Source organism: Passer montanus, unplaced genomic scaffold, assembly GCF_014805655.1.
Source record: "Passer montanus isolate IOZ18808 unplaced genomic scaffold, ASM1480565v1 scaffold34, whole genome shotgun sequence".
In the NCBI taxonomy this organism is placed as follows: domain Eukaryota; kingdom Metazoa; phylum Chordata; class Aves; order Passeriformes; family Passeridae; genus Passer; species Passer montanus.
In genome coordinates this window covers 4,971,288-4,992,014 of record NW_024368152.1, presented here as the reverse complement: position 1 = coordinate 4,992,014, position 20,727 = coordinate 4,971,288, and the positions used below count along the sequence as shown (strand labels likewise).

The 20,727-nt window shown below is 36.0% G+C and overlaps 1 protein-coding gene across 2 annotated transcripts in view; it reads left to right on the top strand.

Moving 5' to 3' along the window:
• The window catches only part of EIPR1 (EARP complex and GARP complex interacting protein 1), a 77,669-nt gene that overhangs the window by 5,403 nt on the left and 51,539 nt on the right, over window positions 1-20,727 (top strand). For both annotated transcript variants that reach the window (XM_039715573.1, XM_039715572.1), the window contains exons 2-3: window positions 3,265-3,348; window positions 8,335-8,467. In XM_039715573.1, the coding sequence (XP_039571507.1) occupies window positions 3,265-3,348; window positions 8,335-8,467 (217 nt within the window). The remainder of the gene's footprint in view (window positions 1-3,264; window positions 3,349-8,334; window positions 8,468-20,727) is intronic.

The following is a 20,727-nucleotide window of genomic DNA, read 5'->3' as shown; positions in this document are numbered from 1 at the left end:
CTGTCATTGTTGTGTTCTAGGATGTTAAATGTCCTTTGCATGTGTATTTACTGTAGTGGATTTGCAGTTCAATTGTTGTCCTGTTTTGTAAAACTGCTTGCTTTAAACTATGCACATTTCCTCACAGGGCTGTTGCTAAATATGAAATCTGGACATGTAGCCAAAAAATTCTTTGTGGTTTGCAATGTTTTAAACTTCGCTCACTAATATTTTTTCCTACAGTTAGGCCTTCTTTAAAAATGAAATTATGTAATTGCATAGATTGTTGCATTGTCTAGCAGTATTGGTTAGGTGGGATGTTGAGAGCATGTGTAAGGATTACTTGTTAACTTGCTGCTTAAGTCTTTCAGATGTCTATTCTGATTATTTGCTAAGCTTTGTGCCAGTTTTTTAGTAAGTAATAGTCTAATACCTTGGGTAGAATCTTAAAATAGTTTAGGTTGCAACAGACCTTAAAGATTCTCCAGTTCCAACCCCTCCCTGCCATAAGCAGGGGCATCTTCCACTAGACCAGGTTATTCAGAGCTTCATCCAGCTGAGTCTTGAGCTCCACGGATGGAGAATCCACAACCTCTCTGGGCAACCTGTTCAGTGCCTTACCACTCTCACAGTAAAGAATTTATTTTTTATTATCCCATCTAAACCTGTCTTCCTTCAGCTTAAGGCCATTCTCCCTTGTCTTATCACTATGTGCCCTTGTGAAAAGTCCCTTTCCACATAAGCTTGGTAGTAAACTTTTTGGGCTATATACAGTTCTGTGTTCTGTGGGTACAGAGTTAGAAAAAGAATAATTTCCACTGGTTTAGATTGATCAATATTCATTTTACTACACTTTTTTGCTTATTTTCTATCTATGAGCTGTAGTCATAAGGCAGGATGCTTTATGAAAGGTTCTATTTGCAACCTGCTCTGACAAGATGACAAAGTTAGGGCACTTTCCTTGACCTTGACAGCACTCTGGATTCAGCTGTGTTCTTCATTACGAGAATTACTTGGTGTCTTCATCCATTGAAAGAACTTCTTTTTCTCTCCAAGTAACTCAGAGTAGACAAAATTACACATACATTTGTGCAGGACAAAAGTGAAAGTCAATTGTGCTGATATTGATATTATGAATCAGTCTTCCTAATTTTTGAAGGCTTGGCAAGTTTGAATTTTGTATCCTATGTATGGATGTTGCTGGGGTTTTTTGTCAGGGAATAAACAGTAGTGTTTCTTCTTGTGAAATATGTCTAATTTTTTTTTTCTCATGCCCTTTTTTTCTTTCTATCTGAAAAATGGAAAATTATTTTACAGAAGAGCTAGAGAAGCTGATGACATAAATGTTACTATGTATTTACATAAGTTTATTTTGGGCACTTTGTGTCCAACTTTATGCATTTTTGAAAGCAGCCTGACCAGACCTACTTGAAAAACTTTGAAAGGGCTGGAAACCTCTTTTATTTCTTCATTTTATTAAAGATTCTGGAGGTCTCTACTTCTCTTTGATGTATAGAAACAACAGAAGCTCCTTTGATTGAAGGAGATACATAGCTGTTGGGTCATTTCTAGTGTTTTCTCAAAATAGTTTAAAGCAGGTCTTTTAAATGAAAAGAGATGCTTGCAAAGATCTGCAGATGTAAATTCTGTTAAAGACAAAAGCTTTTCTGCAGTCATCATGGTGGACTTAAGTTGTGTCTGTCAATCAAGAACATTCTATGCTTGTTGTAGATGAATGCTGCATAAATAAGCAAGTAAAGAAAATTGGTGTGGATTCACAGTGATCTTTGATCTGCCTGAGTATTTTGAACACAAACTATTCATTATGCTCTCTAGTTCTTTTTTCCCCCATTATATAGATATTATAAATGTAGGTATAGGCTAGTAGCTTGTTACTTACAAGCTTGTTGCATTTTTCAGCTTATTATGCTCCATCTTACACAAAATATTACACTGTTTAAATTACACATTTCAGATAGTAGGAAAGAAATATCTGCTCTATGGAAGTCCAGACTTTATTCCGAAAAATTAGTTTTTCCTTATTGCTACTGCTGGACAATGCCTTGCATGGCTTTGCTTTATTTAAGAAAAGTCAAATATCTTTAAGTTGCTTTTCTAGAATTAAATTGCTCTAAATTTGGGTATTGGGATCTAATATATTCCAGGTGTTCCCTTCCAAGCTTTTAGGCATCTTTTTAATATCAATTTGAAAATAAGTTTCAAATAGAATGACATTGAAGTGTTCCTGAATCTGAGGGTAACAAGCTTCACAACAGGATGGCAGTAAGAAGGGCCATTCAGCAGTTACCTGAATCCTTCATCGTATTTGCTTGAAATATTTACCTTAGTGTCTGGAGAGATCTGAGCTATTTTATGCCAAATAGGATGTGAATTACAGAGATTTATTTTTAGATTAAATAATTCACATTGAACAATATTATTAAGGGTATCTTTTGCATGGAGAAATGGCAGATATTCCTCACAATATATAGTTGCTAAAAATGCCTTTGAGTATTAGTTTACCTTCCATTTACTCAAAATTATCCGAATCTCTGCTACTGACTAGAGCAAACTAGTGATTGTGGTTTTAGTTCAAGCTGTGCTTTGGTTATCAGTGTCTCCCATGGCCCTTAACTGCTTTGCTTTGCATCTTCCAAGGCTGTGGTTGGTATAAGTTGAAGAAGCAAGGCAGAAACTCTAGCAATGCTGTTAACATAATACAACAAAGAAATAACATTATGACAAAAGTTTTAAAGATAAATAACAAATGACTTGTCCAATCATTTAGACAATTCTTATCTCTAATCGGCTGCAGAAGAAAAGAAGAGGCTTTGTTTTTAATTTGCTTCTAAACTTGGTGGTTAATGATGAGAAAAAAAAATTTCACTGGCATACTCAACCTAAGTGGTGTGAAAAGTCTTGTAAAAACAGTCTCTTCCTTGGATATTGTATTGTTTTTTAACAATAGTTAAAAACTGTCCACTGTTCTATGGGTTTTTTTCAGATGATAAAGGAAAATTAGTTTGGGAGAGATGCTGCATTTAATGTTATCCTTATTATAAGGAAGATCAGGTAATGTATTTAGCACCTGTACTCCTCAATCCTCATGAGTATGAGAAATTGGACAAAAAATTATTGAGCAAAATGGGTAGAAAGGCCAAGAAAGTCTGCCATTAGTAAGAATGAAATGCTTAAAATGACAATTGATATATAAGTTTCAAGATTTTTGCTGAAATTAATGTGTTTTATTAATTGTACTTTTCTAATGGCTTTCTTCTTCCCTAGGCACGAGCTTTAACACCTCAGACAGCAGAAACAGATGCAATAAGATTTTTGGTTGGAACACAGTCTCTTAGATATGATAATCAGGTAATTTTTCTGTCAAATATCAGTTGTAATTTTTTCCACTCTTTGTAGCATTGTTCTGATATCAAACCTCTTCCTTTCTCCCCCCTGTTGAGTATGAACATTGATAGTCAAGTTGAAGACTTCTGTGGGTAGAATGTAAAGATATTGGAAATGGGGGTGAATGAAAACTGTGTATTTTTGGAATATCATATCCCTTTTCTAAATTGTGTGGTTAAATCAGATTGGTTTAGTAAAGAAACTGCCATGTTTTTGTTAATTGGAATCTATGGATGCTCTGGAGCTATCTTTAAATCCCTGAAGAGATGCAAAGTAAAACAAAAGTCTTTAAGCCTTAATTACTTCTAATGGGACTCCTGGTACATGCACAGTTCAGTGTATGTGATGCTTCATAAAGTGGATTTTTCAATATTCATTATTGGAAATCAGCTGTGTCCTTTCTGATCATTCAAACAATTCAAATTAAAATTTGAGTGACTTTCATGGCTCAGTTTCTATTGGGCTGTTTCTTTTGAAGCTAAGTGTGTGAGTTGTAATTGTACAGCAAATTTAAATTTTGTAACTGAATTACAGTAGAAATCATACTGAAACAAGTTCTTGAGCCTGAAAGGGTTAGAAGGCTGAGTGCAGATGGCAAGGCTTGGGTGGCAGGAGAGCTGCAGTGGTGGCCTCTGAGAAGAGGCCAGGGGTTGCCTGTGCCAGACACAGCTGGTTCCACTGAATCTGCTTCGGGACACAGGTGAGTCAGTTTCCCATGAAGACCCTGTGCTGAAGCAGAGGAGCAGAGTGAGATGCAAAGAGCATCAGAGAGAAAACACCCATAGCCACCACTGCCCTACATTCCCCTGCCCCACTTGAAGGGGTCAGGGGAGTTTGGGGTGAAGTTCAGCCTGGAAAGTGGGGGAGAGAAGGTACTTGTTTATTTGATCTGCCAATGACCTAATTCATTCACCCAAGTCAAGTCTGTTTTGCCCAGAATATTAGTTGGTAAGTGACCTCCCTGTCTGTAGCTTGGCACATAAACTATCTCATTCCTATTCCTCCTGGTTTCTCCCCCTGTCTTTCCCGGGGAGGGCAGGTGTCTGGGTGGGAGTCTGTTAGCCAAGGCTAGCACCCACCACAGAAGCCCCTGGCACTGAATAGAGTGACTGACTCCTTTGAAAATGGCCTGTAATGGGCTGCACAAAATGACTTGGAACCACAGCTTTGGGATGTGTAAGCTGTAAACTCCCAGTGAGGTTTTGAATTCATTACTCAATGATAATACTGGATAAGTCTCAAGAAAAGTTATTCCAAGGCATAAGGGGGATGAAGTATTTAGTTTATTTACATTTCAAGTAGTATTGGGCAAAGAGTAACAAAAGAAGTGGCAGACACACTTAGTTAAAATTAAAAGTTCAATGCACAGAATTATGATTTTGATTGTGCTGTCTCTTGTTCTTCAAATACTTGGTATAATGTGATTTTTTTTTACTGTAATTTCTGTGATGGTTTTATAACTTGCTTAACTAATTAAATCCTGATACAAAATTGTTTTGAAGAGTGGTTCTCACCAGTTGATAGCCAACAGATCTTGAATAATTTAAATTTTCTGATCTTGCTAAGTTTATTTGGTATATCTATGTATTTTAGAAATGTTTGTGTATGTTTCAACTTTGACTATGCTTTTCATTTACCAGTGGATAACATTAACAATAGAAATGCAGGACAATTTCTAGTGTATTCACAAATGTTTGGAGGTTATTAGCCTTTAGCTGTGCCTCAAGCCATCATTTCTTCTCAGCTAGTTCCTCAATCCCCAAGAAGTGCCCTAGGCTCAGCTCATTATAACTTAATTCAGCACTAGGTTCTCTACATTTGCTTAAAAACTTTTTTAGTTATCTGACCAAACTTATGAGCTTTTCTTGCAACACTTAATACTTTACTAAGTCCTGCATGGCAAGAGGTTTTTTCATGTGCAGATTATTTCTTCCCTTCTGGTCATGGGCAGGTGTAGTGCAAATGAAAGAGCAATAATTTTACAGGTGGCATGATAACTTTTGCCTCATTGGGGTGTATTGCTGTATAAAGCAATTTTAGGTATTCATAGGAGAACATGTTTCAGGTGAAAATATTTTCCTATTTATACTAGTATTTCAAAGGAAAGGAAAGTTTTTATAAAAGTTTACATTAAGTTAAATATTTGACATATTAATAGTGTATAGTACTTGGCATTTGGTCCTCATAGCATGCTTCAAATGGTTTAAGAACTAGCACTGTGTTCTGTATGGTGTAGTTTTGGGACTTTTGTCCTCAGTACTTTCATTGTTGCTAAACTTAATGTGTTTATTGGATGCATTGGAGATGTCCAAGTATGTAATTTATTCTTTCCTCAAGTAATTCTCACAGCTCTTAAAGTTATTTTCAGTCTTGTGTCTTCAAACTTAAAATACTAATTTTCATGATTTATATAATATATATAGTGCATTGCATCTGCTGCAGTCAGCACCTCAGACCTGGTATTCAGTTCTGGGCTTCTCACTGCAATGAAGACCTTGAGGTGCTGGAGTGGGTTCAGGGAAGGGTGATGGAAATGCTGATGGGTCTGGAGCACAGCTGTTATGAGGAGCACCTGAGGGAGCTGGGGTTGTTTAATCTGGAGAAAAGGAGGCTTGGGGAGGGACGGGGGTTTCTTATCACTGTCTACAGCTACCTGAAAGGAGGTTGTGCCAGGTGGGAGTCAGTCTCTTCTCCCAGGCAGGAGACAGAACCGGTGAGAAGAAATAGCCTTAAGTTACACCAAGAGAAGTTTAAGCTGGATATTAGGAAAAATGTTTTCATGGAAAGGGTTATAAAGCACTAGAAAAGACTGCCCAGGGAAGTGGTGGGGTCATCAGCCCTGGAATAGAACCGGTGAGAAGAAATAGCCTTAAGTTACAGCAAGAGAAGTTTAAGCTGGATATTAGGAAAAATGTGGAAAGGGTATAAAGCACTGGAAAAGACTGCCCAGGGAAGTGGTGGAGTCATCAACCCTGGAAGAGCTCAAAAAAGTGTGAATATGGCACTTGAAAACATGATTTAATGGTGAACATGGTGGTGTACAGTATTTGGTATTCAAATACTTCCTATGAAATTTCCGTTTTCCTTAGTATTTAGTGAAGTGACTATTCCATATATCATGTCATTAAATACATAGGAAGATTCTTAGAAAAAAAAACACTGGGGGAATTTTTGCAGTTCTTTCTGTTCTTGTGATCAACTTATTCTGGTAGGTAGCGTAGATTGGCTGACATAGCTGTGAAAGATGTAATTTTTGAATTCACAAATGTGTACAATACTGCTGCATAAGAATTAAATTTCGTATTTCCCAAGAATTTCAGTCTGGGCCTTTCATGAGCTACCTGTGTGTTCCACCAGTTTAGAGCTGTCTGCGTTGTCAGCTGAATCAGAAATGTAACAGCAGAGAGAGAGATTGGTTGTCTGTGCCTTCAAAGGGCTTCAGGTGGGGTAAAGAGCACTCCCTTATGTGCTGACTGACTTTCAACCTGCTTAGTGTGGGAACAGATGTGTGTGACTGTAGCAAATGGGGTTTACATTTATGGTTCACTTTCTCAGGTGAAAAACTTGGCCTAAGCTGCCAAAGGAGACTCAAAGCAAAAACAAGGTATGAGGTTAAACTGATCTTTTTTGTCAGTCTAAGATGGATATACAGTTGTTAGGGTAGATGGAAAGTGTTCTTGTTCTTGAATAGATTCCTAGGTTCAAGGCAGCAAATGAAGTCTCAAAACACAATTTGCTAATCAGCTGCAGAGGCAGTTCTATGCCAGGGATGACAAAATGGAAGAATTATGTAGCTGATGAGGTCCAGGATTATATTGGAAGGAGGAGTTTCTGATGACTGTTTGGGCAGTAAAATGAAAGGTAATATGTAAACTCATCCCCTTAAAAATAATAGTGTTAAGATGATGTTGAGACCTGTATTGCAACTTCTGTATTGTAAGAAAATCTTCTGTATTTCTGTATAGCTAAGATTTTTGCAGTGATTCAGTAGTTAATTTAGTTAACTTGATTCAGTCATGATGATAGGATAACTCTTGGCTTTTTTTCCCCCTCTTCATTGTTCACCCAACTTTGAAAATTATTTTTTACCGAGGATACAGTTCTTCAAAATTTGTGAGTCTTCTGAATTTATTTGTCCACTGTTGTGCTTAGGGGAATTAGTACCATGAGTAAAGTTCGTTCTGTACATTATGCCAGGCTAAAATCTTTCTAAATTCCTTGTATTTCTGCAGCAACTACAGAAAAACAGCTGACTAAAAAAGGGAGGGAAAAATGATAGACCTATTAAAAAAAAGCGTAGCAAAGAAATCTGCAACAAACAAAAATGAAAATAATAAAAAGCAAACTTAGTTCTGTCTTTTAAAAATATTATCTATATATTTAAATATTACTGTTTTTCTTCATATTTCAGTACTTTGTTTCCATATAGTATGAAATGAGTAGATTTGTATTTTGGTAGTAATATGCGACTGCTAAACTGAACTGTTTTTTACTGTGTGTAAAGTACTTGCTTCAAAGAAGAGCCCTTTCCCTCTCTCTCCTTCCTTCTTTGTAGATGATTTGAATTAGATTATTTGGATGCAGCATTGGTGCAGACATTTAGACTAAGGATTGTAATGTTGTTATTTTTGTTCATTGCTATGAGAAGTGTTGAATTGTAATATGTGGCTTATTTACTATTAGCCGTAAAATGAAAAACCACCTTCCAGCTGTAAGTTGAAAACTGAGAATAAGCATGGTATTTCCTCAAACAGGGAAATTGTTTGTGTTTTCCTAGAAAAGTTAATCCTGCATGAAATCAATGATATAGCAAATTGTTAGTATAATAATTAATTAAATAGGTATCGGTTATAAAAATCTCATTAAATTGTTCCATGTAGTCATTGTGTATAATTAAGACCCACAGGAAAACATTTGAAACCCTAATGTTCTATTTTATTGTATTTGCAGATTCACATCATAGATTTTGATGATGAAAATAACATTATAAACAAAAATGTTCTCCTTCATCAAGTGGGTGAAATTTGGCACATTAGTACAAGTCCTGCTGATAAAGGTGTACTTGCAACCTGCTACAATAAAAGTAAGTCCTTTTTAAATATGCTGAACTTGTACAAGTGCTTTGGTATTTTTGAATGTGTAAAGTTTAAAGCTCTAGCTAGGTATAGACACTTTCAGTTGGAATTATCAACACAAGCATTTCCAAAAAAATCTGCAACACTTTTACTTATACTTCATTTGTGTCATATCCTTAGATTATCTTGGTTAGAAGTCAACTTCTGCATTCATGTTAAGAAAAGCGGCAAAATAAACCTTATGTTTGGCTGATGAGTGCAAAGCATTCCTGTTACTTTAAGCATAATTTTTATTGATGTTTGCTTTTGAAAGTACAAGTAAATATCTTTCAAAATGTGCTGGCATCAAGCTTTACTTAAAACTGCAGATGAAGTTTCTATGTAATGTTATTTTTCATATGTGAAATGCAGGTATGCCTGTAGAGAGCTACAGCTTCTTACCTAAATATTTCCTCAGTAGGAATGTTCCTTGTCTAATTAAGCTTACCATAAGTGCACAGCTATTGAGATTAAGGGTCTCTGTGCAATTCCTGAGTGAGGCAGGTGTGAAGGTTTTCTGTCATGAGGCTTGAGAAATCCACTTGCATCACTTGGGGCAGGGAGTGATTTTTCTCTCTGACAAGAAATCTGAGGTATCAATTGAAATAAATATTATTTCATCTAGTCTATTGGTCTGTTCTTTCATGGAAATACAGTTCAAGAGTCTAACAATTATGGAGTGAATTTCAGGCTTTGCACATCTGTGAACAATTGTAGAGATGTGTGTTCCTGCTGTTCAGCCTTCTCGTTGTACTAGGAGGAGGATTCCAGGATTGCTTAGTTCTCCTACTTCTTTTGGATTGAAAGAAAACTGATAAAATTTGAATTATTTCACAAATCTTAGGTGACTTTTTAAACCCAATGATAGAAGATAAGTAGATTTTTCCATTGAAATTATAGGCTATCAATCAAAATGCCTATGACTTTTTAAACCCAATGATAGAAGATAAGTTAAGTAGATCTTTCCATTGAAATGATAGTAGGCATTTTGATTGATAGCCTTTCTGTGAGATTTCCAATTTCCTTTATTGGACCTAATAAATCACATGAATGTTTTCAATTCCAGATTATTTGTGTTCTAGATTTATTTTATCTAATTTCTTAATATTCTTCTCTATTGTTTATTCTTCATGCATCTTATTTTAGAATTATCATCCATTAACATTCTGCAGTAAATTTGTGTTCTAGATTTATTTTATCTGATTTCTTAATATTCTTCTCTATTGTTTATTCTTCACACATCTTACTTTAGAATTATCCATTAACATTCTGCAGTAGACAAGTTTCATTCTCAAATGGTGATTACTGGCTCTAAGTAGCAATGTATAGGACTGGAAGCACACAGTGTGGGGTTCTGTAATAAGGAATACTGCATTCAGCAGACAACTTATTTCAAGTAGTAATGGAGCCAAATTAAGCCATCAAAACCTTTAGAACTCTTAATGTATTGTCTTTCTTTGTTGTTTTAAAAAGACTCAACTCATTTTCTCATCGAACTACAAGTCAAATGAGATGATGCTCTCAGGAGCAGCTGTAAGTATTGTGGCTATCCCTTGTGTCTGGGCCCAGCACTTCTGTTAAGACTTGAACATTGTTGAAACTGGGGGATTGAAGAAATGTGAGATGTGTCCATTATTAATTCTGTCAAGACTTGAACATTGTTGAAACTGGGGGATTGAAGAAATGTGAGATGTGTCCATTATTAATAGTTCCTAGCTCACTGGATGAGCTAATGGAAGAGGGTGAAATTTCCTCCTTTATATTGGGAAAGATACTGAGTTTTCTTTTCCTCTTGCATACTTGCAAAGAGTTATAATAACTGCAGTATGAAAAAAAGATACTGTAGGTGCAAATAGAAGGGCACTTTTTCACAGCTGTCCTGATCTTTGATTTATAAGAGGAATTTGCCTTTTATATAGGAAGTTGGGAAATATAAATTTCTTTTTTCAAATGCAGTGAAAATCTTTCCATGGCATCCAGTTGTTATCATCCCGTTATGTTATTGAGATATCGAGACTCTTGTTTATTTTTTACTTAACTACGTGATAGTTAGTACTACTGCCTAAAAGTCACAGATGACACCAGCAGTCTTCCTGTATGTTTTGAAATACAAATGACGTGCTGGTTTGCTTCTCTTTTTTTTCTTGAGGGGCTAAAACTTAGCAAAATAATGTAATATGCAAAGCTTTTTGATAATTTCTTCTGAGTGCGAAGAATTCTGCATGGGAAATGGGTGTGTGCATTTGGCTGGTAACAATGGGTTTTCTCTGGGGTCAAAGTTCAAATAGAAAGTTTAAGCCATCTCTGTGTGTTTGAGAAGACTGCTTATGTAATAATAATTGGAAATTTTTACTATTCTGGTTGAGGGATGTCTTGAATTGACATACCAGAAGTCTTAATGAAAACTCAAAAAATCCTCTTGTATAGGGAAGTTCCTACATTTAATATGGTTTTGTTGTTGCTGTTTTTGTTTTGTTGGGTTTGGGTTTTTTTAATTTATTTATTTCAAAGACAGTATTTTAGCTACTTCTGTAAAATCCCACGCCATCATGCTTAGATCTGAAGGTTTTTCCCCATTTGTGTGGATATGTAAATGTGTAATGTGTTGTTTTCTCCTGAAACATACTGGTGGGAAACCTCATTCAGAAGTAGAAACAATCTGGCCTTGTCACTCTCTGAGAGCATGATTTTATTTTTCTCCTGCCTGCATGGATATATGAAATATTTTTACTTGTCCTTGACTTGTAAGTGAAAGAGGCATAAAGAAGTAGAACTTAAAATGTATTTATTATTTACTACACCTAGTGAAGAACAAAGTCATGTACTTATGAGTCATAGTAGTTATGCTTCTATGTCAATAAAAAATAATTTCCTTGTTGTCCACTAAGATTATTTTCTTTAAGTCCTTACTTTTGATAAAATAAATTTTTTTGCCCCTAAATGACTAAACTTGCAGCAACCACAATTCAGTCATTGTTTTGAGATGAGCTTTTGCCTTTGGAAACTCTAAGCAAATTATGTCAAAAGTGTCAAGTATAGCACATTTCCATGATTGGATGCAGACTCTCCATTCATATTTTTGGCTTTACTGCCCTTTTATATAAAGTACATCAGAATATTTACTATTTACTGACATTGATTCTGCATATCTTTAAATTCTATACTTTCAAGAAAAGAACGTCCCCCTAAAAAATAAAAATAAGATGGCTCAGATAACTTTCTTGTTCACAAGAAGTCACAGGAAAATTCAGTAAAGTAAAATCAAATGATGCTCTGTTGGTATTCTTTGTTCAAGATGTTTTACTAGAGTATCAATGTACAATTAGGTTTTAAAATGGAAAATACCTTCCTGACTCTGAAGTCAAAATAAAGGAAACAATCTTTTTTTTGTTAGCATCAGTATTTACAACTTTGTCTCATTTTGACGTTGAAAAAACACAAGGCTTTATTAACAATGCATTCTCAATTATGACATTAACTAGAATAATGGGGTTCCAGTAGCATTGGAATAATTGTGTCTTTGGATGTTAACCAGAAATTCCATTTTCTAGGGCATTTTGTCTTAATATAAAGAAAAAATTGTGGAACTGTGTCTCCCCTCATACCCCTCCTCATGCACACACTTCAAAAATACTGACTCAATCTCATAATGGAGAACAAATGGAGAACTTATTAGACTCAGTTCCTGCCTCGATTGTAGTGGTTTCCCCGCCTCACCGATCATGAAAAGGCCACTCAGGAAATTTTATACTGTTACGACTGATATTATAGGAAGATGATTTTATTCTCAAGTGATAGGCTTGCTAGTTATGTATAATCTTCTCCAACCTCCAGAAAACATCAGGAATTTGCTATGCTGGCAGCACAGCACTTGCCTGTGCTACACATTTCTAACTCACTCCATCAATATTTTGTGCTAGAGATGTATGAAGACCATCCCAGTGTAACTGACATTGCTGAGAGACAAGATATGTCTTCAGGAGACACTGAGAAGTAGCTCCTCTTTTTGCAAACATGTTTGGCAGCTAATTGATGTTGTGAGAATTAGGAATGTTGTATTTTATCACAGATTCCCTAGGTGAAGAGAGGAAGTGCATAAATAGATGAAAGAAGCTAAGTATAAGAGAAGAAGGATTATAGTCTGAATATTTCGGGGACAGGGGAAGAAGGCTTTGTAAAATTAGTATCTGAGGTATGCAGAAGAACTCAAGCACTATTAATCAGTTTTGTGACATGTTGATGCATCATTTTTCTACTACAGCAAATCAACTGAATTAAAACAGGGGTGTGGGTTTTTTGTGGGTTTTTTTTTCCTCTTGAAGAGAATAAGATTGTTACTGACAGCTTTAAAGTAGGTAAAAATCAAGGGGAGAAATTAGTTTGGTAGTCTTCTAGCTTTAGAAGTTAAATTAGGTTGTTAAAGTTCAGTATGAGACAGATTAGGTCTTAAACTAAAAGGCTGGATTCTTGAGAGAACAATGCAATTTAGGGATGGTTTTTGGGTGATGATAAAAGTGACTATAAGCTAGAGTGCTACAGTTGCATTGTAATTTGTTTAATGCCTAATCTCTGAAAATTTACATGTGTTTATTTGCCTGTGATACTCATTAATATCCTAAAGTTATGTTCAGCAAAGCAGAAATCATATCATTTGCTTTACAGTAGCTCAAAATTAAAATGTAGAATGCTGTATTTAGTAGAAAATCCATGTCAGAACAATTCTAGGAACTTTACACCTTTCTTCTTTTTTTGCTGTTCTGACTAGTTGACTATTCTCTTTTTTATTGCTTTCATTAAATTAAAATTGGACAGAAGTGGCACTTCTAAAAAGTGAATAAGAAAGGTGACAAAGTAATTAAGGAGATTAGAGCATTTCTTAGTAGAAATCCACATTTAAATATCAGAAAAGAAAAATTATGGTGTATAAACCCTAATAAGTTTAAAAATGAAGATAAATTAGTCTTCAAGAAGTTGGTAACTAACTGGTTAGTTGGTAACTAACCAAGCACTTTCTTCAACTGCTAAGGGGAAAATCATTTCACATGTATATTCCTACTGCAAGTTTGAAAGAAGCTTGCTTCATTATTCACAAGAGCATCCTAGCCTACTCGAGGATAATTTTTTCATTGTGAAAAAGTGAAGTGACAAAACCCTGTAATTTACACTAAAGGGGAGTCTTTTGGGAACTAGAACAGTGGAGACCTGACAAAGTGCTAGACTTCACTGGAAAATTATCTGTATAGAGTCTCAATATTGCTCAAGTTTCAGACTATAGGAGGGGAATTCAGAAAGCCATTTCATGGATTTTAATAATGTTCTGAGGCAACAAGAAATACCAACAGTCATTGGGCTAGGATGATGTATCTAATAATTTTTGTATGTAAAGTAGGTGATAGAAGCCTCAGCTCTAGAAATGGCTGAAAAAATTTGTATCCCTGCATTGATACAATGATTAATATGGTGTTGGGTAATACTTGGAAATATGTTGATGATGCCCTTTTTGTCATTCCAGCTTATCATACACTGTTATGAGGTGTTTGAAAAATATCCAAGTCAAGTCGATATGCAGTGGTGGATGCAGGTTTTATTTGGGTTTGGAGGCTGGGGGAGTCATGCCTTGAATTTGCTTTGTTTCATACAGAACTTATTTTTAATCTGTTGCTTGTTTATACATCTCCCCCGTCTCTCACCTGCTGTTTTGGGATACTGTTAAAATGGAAGCAGACTGTTTCCTGTGGACTTATAAAGTAAACTTCAGCTACATCATTAAAGGAATGGGGAATTCAGGGGGATCATTCTGTAAGGTATTTAAAGAGTTCTGCAGCCATTTGCCAGTTTGCTAGAAGCAATGGATGGCTTCTTTTCGAGTGAGTCCTGGATCTGGTCTCTGTGGACCAGAACACTAAGCAAAGAGGTTGAAATGAATGATCATGGTGATGAATTTGGGGAAAGCTAAAATAATGTTTTATAAATATAATTATAGTTTATACAACATTGTTTGCAAAACCTGAATATAGCTTTTATTATGTCCTGTAAGTTGGAATTAACCCCCAGATGAATGCATTGCTCTGAGATACAGATGAATCTATTTAGCATGTCAGCAAGGAAACTAGTGGTTTGTTTGGATTTGGGTACTGCGTACTGGCCAGCTACTTGGGTAGTTACTGTGTTCTGTTAGATGTTCTACAGAAACTTGGCAATGGTGAAATTGTTTGGGAAGTCAAGGGTTAGGGCTGACTGCTGGTGGGTTTGCATTACATGATGGGGAGATAAAGGAAAGGAAATAGAAAAATGATCCAGACCAAAAACTCTGGATAGGTGGAAAACAGTTTGCCTGCTGAACCTCCATTTGGATCTGGGTAGTGGTCTCCATTATTGCAAAGGTGAATTTTTAGGATGTGCTTGTATGCAGCTACCCTGGGTGCAGGAGAAAGATATGCTTGGAGGGGCAAGAGTAAAGGACTATGTCTCACAGCATAATTGTAGACAATTGTACTGTTGACATCTCAGGTCTAGTAGGGGAAATGCTGCTGAAAGACAAAGTGAGGAAATTAAGGCAATGGTAGAATTGGAGAAATAAGGAGATCCCTAAAACAGCTAAGGGATATATGAGAATACGTATGACACGGTAAAATAGCTTTTGGGCAGTCAGTTTTGTGGGAGGCTTGAGAAATGTTACAGATAAGATAACACTTTTAGGTGTTAGCAGACATTTAGCATCTGTCCATACAAAAATCTGTGTTGTTCTGATGTGTTGTTGTTGGCTTTTGATAAGCATTTCTTGTCTTGTATTTTGTTTCTTCCTTATCTGTGGCAACTTCTTCTATTTTCCTGAGACCTTGTTTTTCTTCCTTTCTGTGGCATTTACTGAAAGGATTGGTGAAATAATTTGCCAAGTCTTACATTGTTGGATCTAACTTCTAGTTTTGTTGCTGTAAGATGAACAGTGGTCTAGAGGCTTCAGCTTTTCTTTCAGCTGTTTTAAACTGTGCCAGCAAACTAAACAGAATGATTATGCTGATTGTTTGTGCAATTTTGAATTGGATTGCAAGGGTATTTTCATGACTACAAGAGTACTTTTATGTAATTGAAAACTTGAAAATTAGTATGTCACAATATAGGTGATAAAAATAACAGCATTAAAATCTGATGTTTGGAATGATTTACTCTAATGATGTCAGGTAGGGTGGAAGCCACTGTGGAAAATGTATGTGTGAGCTGTATCAACACTGAAAACAATTGAAGGAAACAACCCTCACCTGCTAGTTTGTGAGGGATAGAACCTGCCAGCTGTGAAAGTCTTAATGCTGAATAATCAGGTTTTGGATCAGTCAGCTCACTGCATGTTTGTTGGGGTTTTATTTTTTGTTTGTTTGGTTTTTTTTTACAGCAATATTGCTATAATGAAATTTTTTGCTGGAAATTGTAACCTGTAGAGTAAAATAAATAATCCCAGGATATTAGACTATTATAAGGTTATATTTGTATTCTAATAACTTGGAACAGGGCCATGGCACTGACCTAGAGACTGACTTGCAGTAGAGCCTACTATTAAACTGTGAGAGTGCTCCCTGAGCAGTTTTGGTGTGGGCCCAAGTTACAGTGTACTTTCAGACAAGGATGCCCAGATCATGAAAATTCATGAGTAGTTGGGGTGTATCCTCCTTCTTTTAACTTAGCCTGCAAAAAAATTGTGCTTTCTGGTCTCAGGGCTGGAGATCTGTGCCTGACATTATTTTAAGTAAGTTGCCAAAAAATAAATATCTATCATAGTTCTCCATTGCAGAGCTCTATAAAATACAGAGAGTGTTTTGGAGACTGTATTGAAGAGCAACATGCAAGTACTTCAGAAATTAGATGAAAGATGTGATAAAGATGTATATGAAATAAATAGTGGTATGAAGATCTGGTCAAGAATTTCTGTTCCGCTGATCTCAATAATATGGTGGTTCTATTATGTGGCTTATTCCACAAAATTAAGAGTAGTCATTTTAGAGATAATTTCAGCCTTCTAGAGAAGAGGATATTTTGAAACAGTTATCCTTTTTTTGTATAGCATTTTTACAGTGTCTGGTGCTATAGGGTGGTTTTGTTGTGATAAGGATTAGTAGGTGTTGTGGAGGTTCTTCTTAAAGAATCTTGATGAATTAAAACGAAAGCTTCATGCTGCTCAATTTGAAGAGAATGTTTAATTACTGGGTATTAGGTGCACGCATTCATTGAGGCAAAATTAAGTTTCTAGCAATGATAATTGTCTTAATTCATACTAGTTCTTTCTTCTGAAGAAGGTGCTTCTTTTCTGTCTGCTTTCAGGTACTAAATGCTGAATCAGATCATGGGCTGGAGTTGTTTGCCAGCTTGGTGATTTCTGTGTTTATAGAAAGGCTTATCAGGTTTTCATGGGGCTGTGAAACAATCAGTTCTCTTTTATGCTCAGTGCCCTTTGTAAAGATGCTGATGTTTTGCTGACTTCCTCATCTACTGCTGCACATAAGGCTCAGAAAACTGTCAGTCTTGATATAAAGAGCTTTTTCCTGAACTGTAACTACCACTTTAGAGACAGCATCATGTTGGGATGACTTGAACTGTTTTTCTCTACATGCATTAACTAACTTTTGTAAACAGAGGAGCTCATCTTTTGAGTCCTTCTATTCTCACCTTTTCCATGGCATGAGATTACCTAAAAGGGTCAGGTCTGCAAGATTAGGTAGTTGACACTGTTACACTAATGCTGGAGCTCACAGTAGAATGCTTCGTTTGGTTTTAACTTTGGCCTTTCAGATGAATCTTTGTTTTAAATCCATGACATAAAGCTAGATTAATTCCTTTCACTAGGAAGAGGTAAAACTCAATTTAAAAGCAGAATCTTTATCTAATCTACATTTAAAAGTATAATTAGTAAGTTTCTATGTTGCTGTCATCTTTTGTATTTGTGCTTGCCTCTGCTTCGCCTAAGAATTCAAATTCTTATTCAAATTCATGGAAACATATGTGGAAACACATTTATTGTCCCAGTTCAAATGTATTTTTAAACTCCTACAAAAATAGGTTCTGCTCTTCTGTTTCATGTAGGGACGTAGAAAGCCACCAGAGGGCAAAAGGACGTGTGACTGGACAAAGCTGTTACCTGCAAATTTCCACATGCAGGCAGGAATGTGTGTGCACACATCCTGGTTTTCACTTGGATTTTTTCAAACAAGATAGGTGCCCTGGTGCAGTGAAGACTTCATACAAATAGCTTGCATTTATGGATTCAGAGCATACAAACACAAACCTGGTGTTTAATTTTGTTGAAAATAGTTTGCCTTTAAAATCCATTATTTCAAAATAATAAATCTACAATGAGTTACGGCTGTCTGGTGCATTGCACTTACACACAGTGAACTCATGTATTAATAAAACTTTCTGCAGAGAAAATTCATCAGTAAGGATACTGGAAATAATGCTGCTGGTGATGCTTCATCTGCTTAGTATTGAAGACAGCAGGTGACACTTTTGCCTTGCTGTAATGAAAGCACTCTGTGTAGGGAAATCATTGGTACAGCCATGGGATATGCTACAGTCATTACAATGGGCACAGAAGTGGAATGTGTCTTTAAATATTCCCTCTTCTCAGCACTTGTGGTGGGATGTACAGAAGAAGATTTATTCCCATAGTTTGAAGGAAGAAATAAATGTCTTTGGTGTTCCTAATGTTGTTTTAATGTTTTTTTTTCCCTAGGAATTCAGCTGTTATATGTTATTTGAGTGTTTCTTTACAAGTAGTTTGCAGTAAGGTTTTAAATTAAATCGTTGTCTATCTGATCCACATGACAGAAGAACGCTACACAAGTGATGAACAGCTTGAGAAATTGTTCCATGTTAATTCTGTTCAAATTTGAAGGCCTCTGTGCATAGATGTACATTGAGTTGTGTCCAGATGAGAGGTAACGTAGCTGTCATATCATCGTCTGTGCTATAATCTTACTTGCATGTAAGACTGCTGTAGGAGCTAAACTCAGTAGTGTCTCAGCCATTGTGTAAGAGCAGATGCACAGTGAAAATTGTAAGAGCTGGGGGACCAAGGACCATGTATAATAGAATTAACTTGAAGCACAGATCCTTGTTATCCCTTGATTTAGGATTTCATCTTTATTTGACAGCGATTATCAGGATAATTGCAACATTTTTGGTATGAAGCAAAAGAAAATGAATGTCAGAAGAGGGAGGAGAGAAAATGACAGAAATTCAAGTATAACAGAATGGTCATGATATTGAAAAGAGTGCTTTAAATGCAGAAAGTGGATAAAATGCTTCTGAATTAGTGCTGTCACTGAGGGATAATCTCTTGAATTATCAGACTGCTCTCTCTTTCACTGTTAGAAGGTTTAATTCTCTTCCCCTTTTTTAAGTTTTTTTTTTTCTTAGAACAAAAGAAGTGTTTTTCTGCCTCTAATTCAAAGTAGTTTTTAAACTCTATTTTCAAATATTGATCTCAACTAATATAAAAGACTGCAAGAGAATGTATTCTTTTGCCATCTCCAGTCAATGCTATTGTTACAGTAAATAACATTTTGCAGAAACATCTAAATTCTTACAGTTTGTGTTTAGGCATCCTTGTGCAATGATTTTGTTGCATAAGTGAAAGTTAAAGGCTTGCTTTTCTCTGTATTATACTAGTTTTGTATTAGACTTCAGAGTTATTCCCAAATAATGCAAGTGAAGCCAAGTATCATGCGTAAGTTCTTTCTGGTAAATGTTAAGACATTTTGCAACCTCACTTTTTTGCATTCCATATCTTGTGACATTTGTTCTACCATGAAAAGATAGCCTGCTTTAATTTTGCATTATCCCATCCTTCTTGGAAAGCTGGAGAGGCCAAGGAGTATCTCTTGCTTCATACCCTTAAGAGCATAAAGATTTTTTTCTTGTTTCTTTTGCTTTTTTCCCTCTTGCTGACTTATCAACATCACAATTCAAGTGCTAGCAATACCTTAAATAGTTATAAAAATGATAATTTTTTCATAAAGTAGCAAATCTTGAGTTATTGTAGTTATATGATGACATCAATTCTCTAGCATATTCTATTATCTACATGTCCTCTTATGAAACCATGTTAAAATGTTTTGAGGACTATTTTAGTTCAAGATTTTTCTCCTGATTCTAGGTGCTAGTTTGCATTCTTAAATGCTCTTGTGTGTAGGGGGTATTTTTTTTTATGTGTCATCAAGCATGCATCAGTGTTTCTGACCATTAGACATAAAACTTAGGACATTTCTGCTTCTGCAGCAATTTGAGTGACAGGTACAGGAAGTATGAGAATTTGAGGTTAATATATGTCTTTTTTGATATTGTGAAGACTATTTTGCAGCAGTTTTATGATATCCACTGTGGGTGCACATGCCATGTAGTAGACTAACAGCTATTCTCCACTGTTCCTTACGCTCAAATTTTTGCTGTCACCATAACCTTCAGAGCCCTTTCTGCAGAGCATTGTTGAACTTTGAGGTACCTGTTGGTCTGTTTTTCCAGCCTGTTTCTGTCCCTCTGATGTTCCCTGAGGTCATTAATGAAGATGCTGAACAGTGCTGGCCCCACTGTGAGCTCCTGAGGCATACCAGTAGTGACTGGCTCCATATGACTTTTATGCCACTGACCACAACCCTTTAAGAATTGCAGTTCAATGAGTTTTGAACCCAACCTTCCTGGTCTTCAGTTTTCTGTGAGGATTTTGTGGACCAAAGTCTTGTTAAAGATAAATAACATCAACTGCTTTCCCCATTTTTACCATGCCTGTTTTTAATTTAATTTTCACTGCAGAATGCAATCATGTGTCAGACATGATATCTCCTTCATAAATCTGTACTGAGTAGTCCCAGTCACATTATGTTTAGAAATGTTTTTCATATTCTCTAAATCTGTCACCTTCCTGGGGACTAAGGGGAGACTGACTAGTATATGGATCCTTCTTCCCCATCTTAAATATAGGACTGCCATTTGTTTTCTCAGAGTCCTCAGGAACCTCTCTCCAGCACCATGACCTTTCAGAGTTAATTGAAACTGGCCTCATAAATACATTGGCTGCATCCAGTTCATCTGGATGCATTACTAGGATCCAATTTCTTTAAATATTCCCTAACTTGACTTTCCCACTAGTCTTGACAGCCTGGGATCTCTCAATCCTGAGGATAGCAAAGACCCCTCCACTAGACACTGAGCTTATTAAAGTCCTACACAAGGACCAAGACTA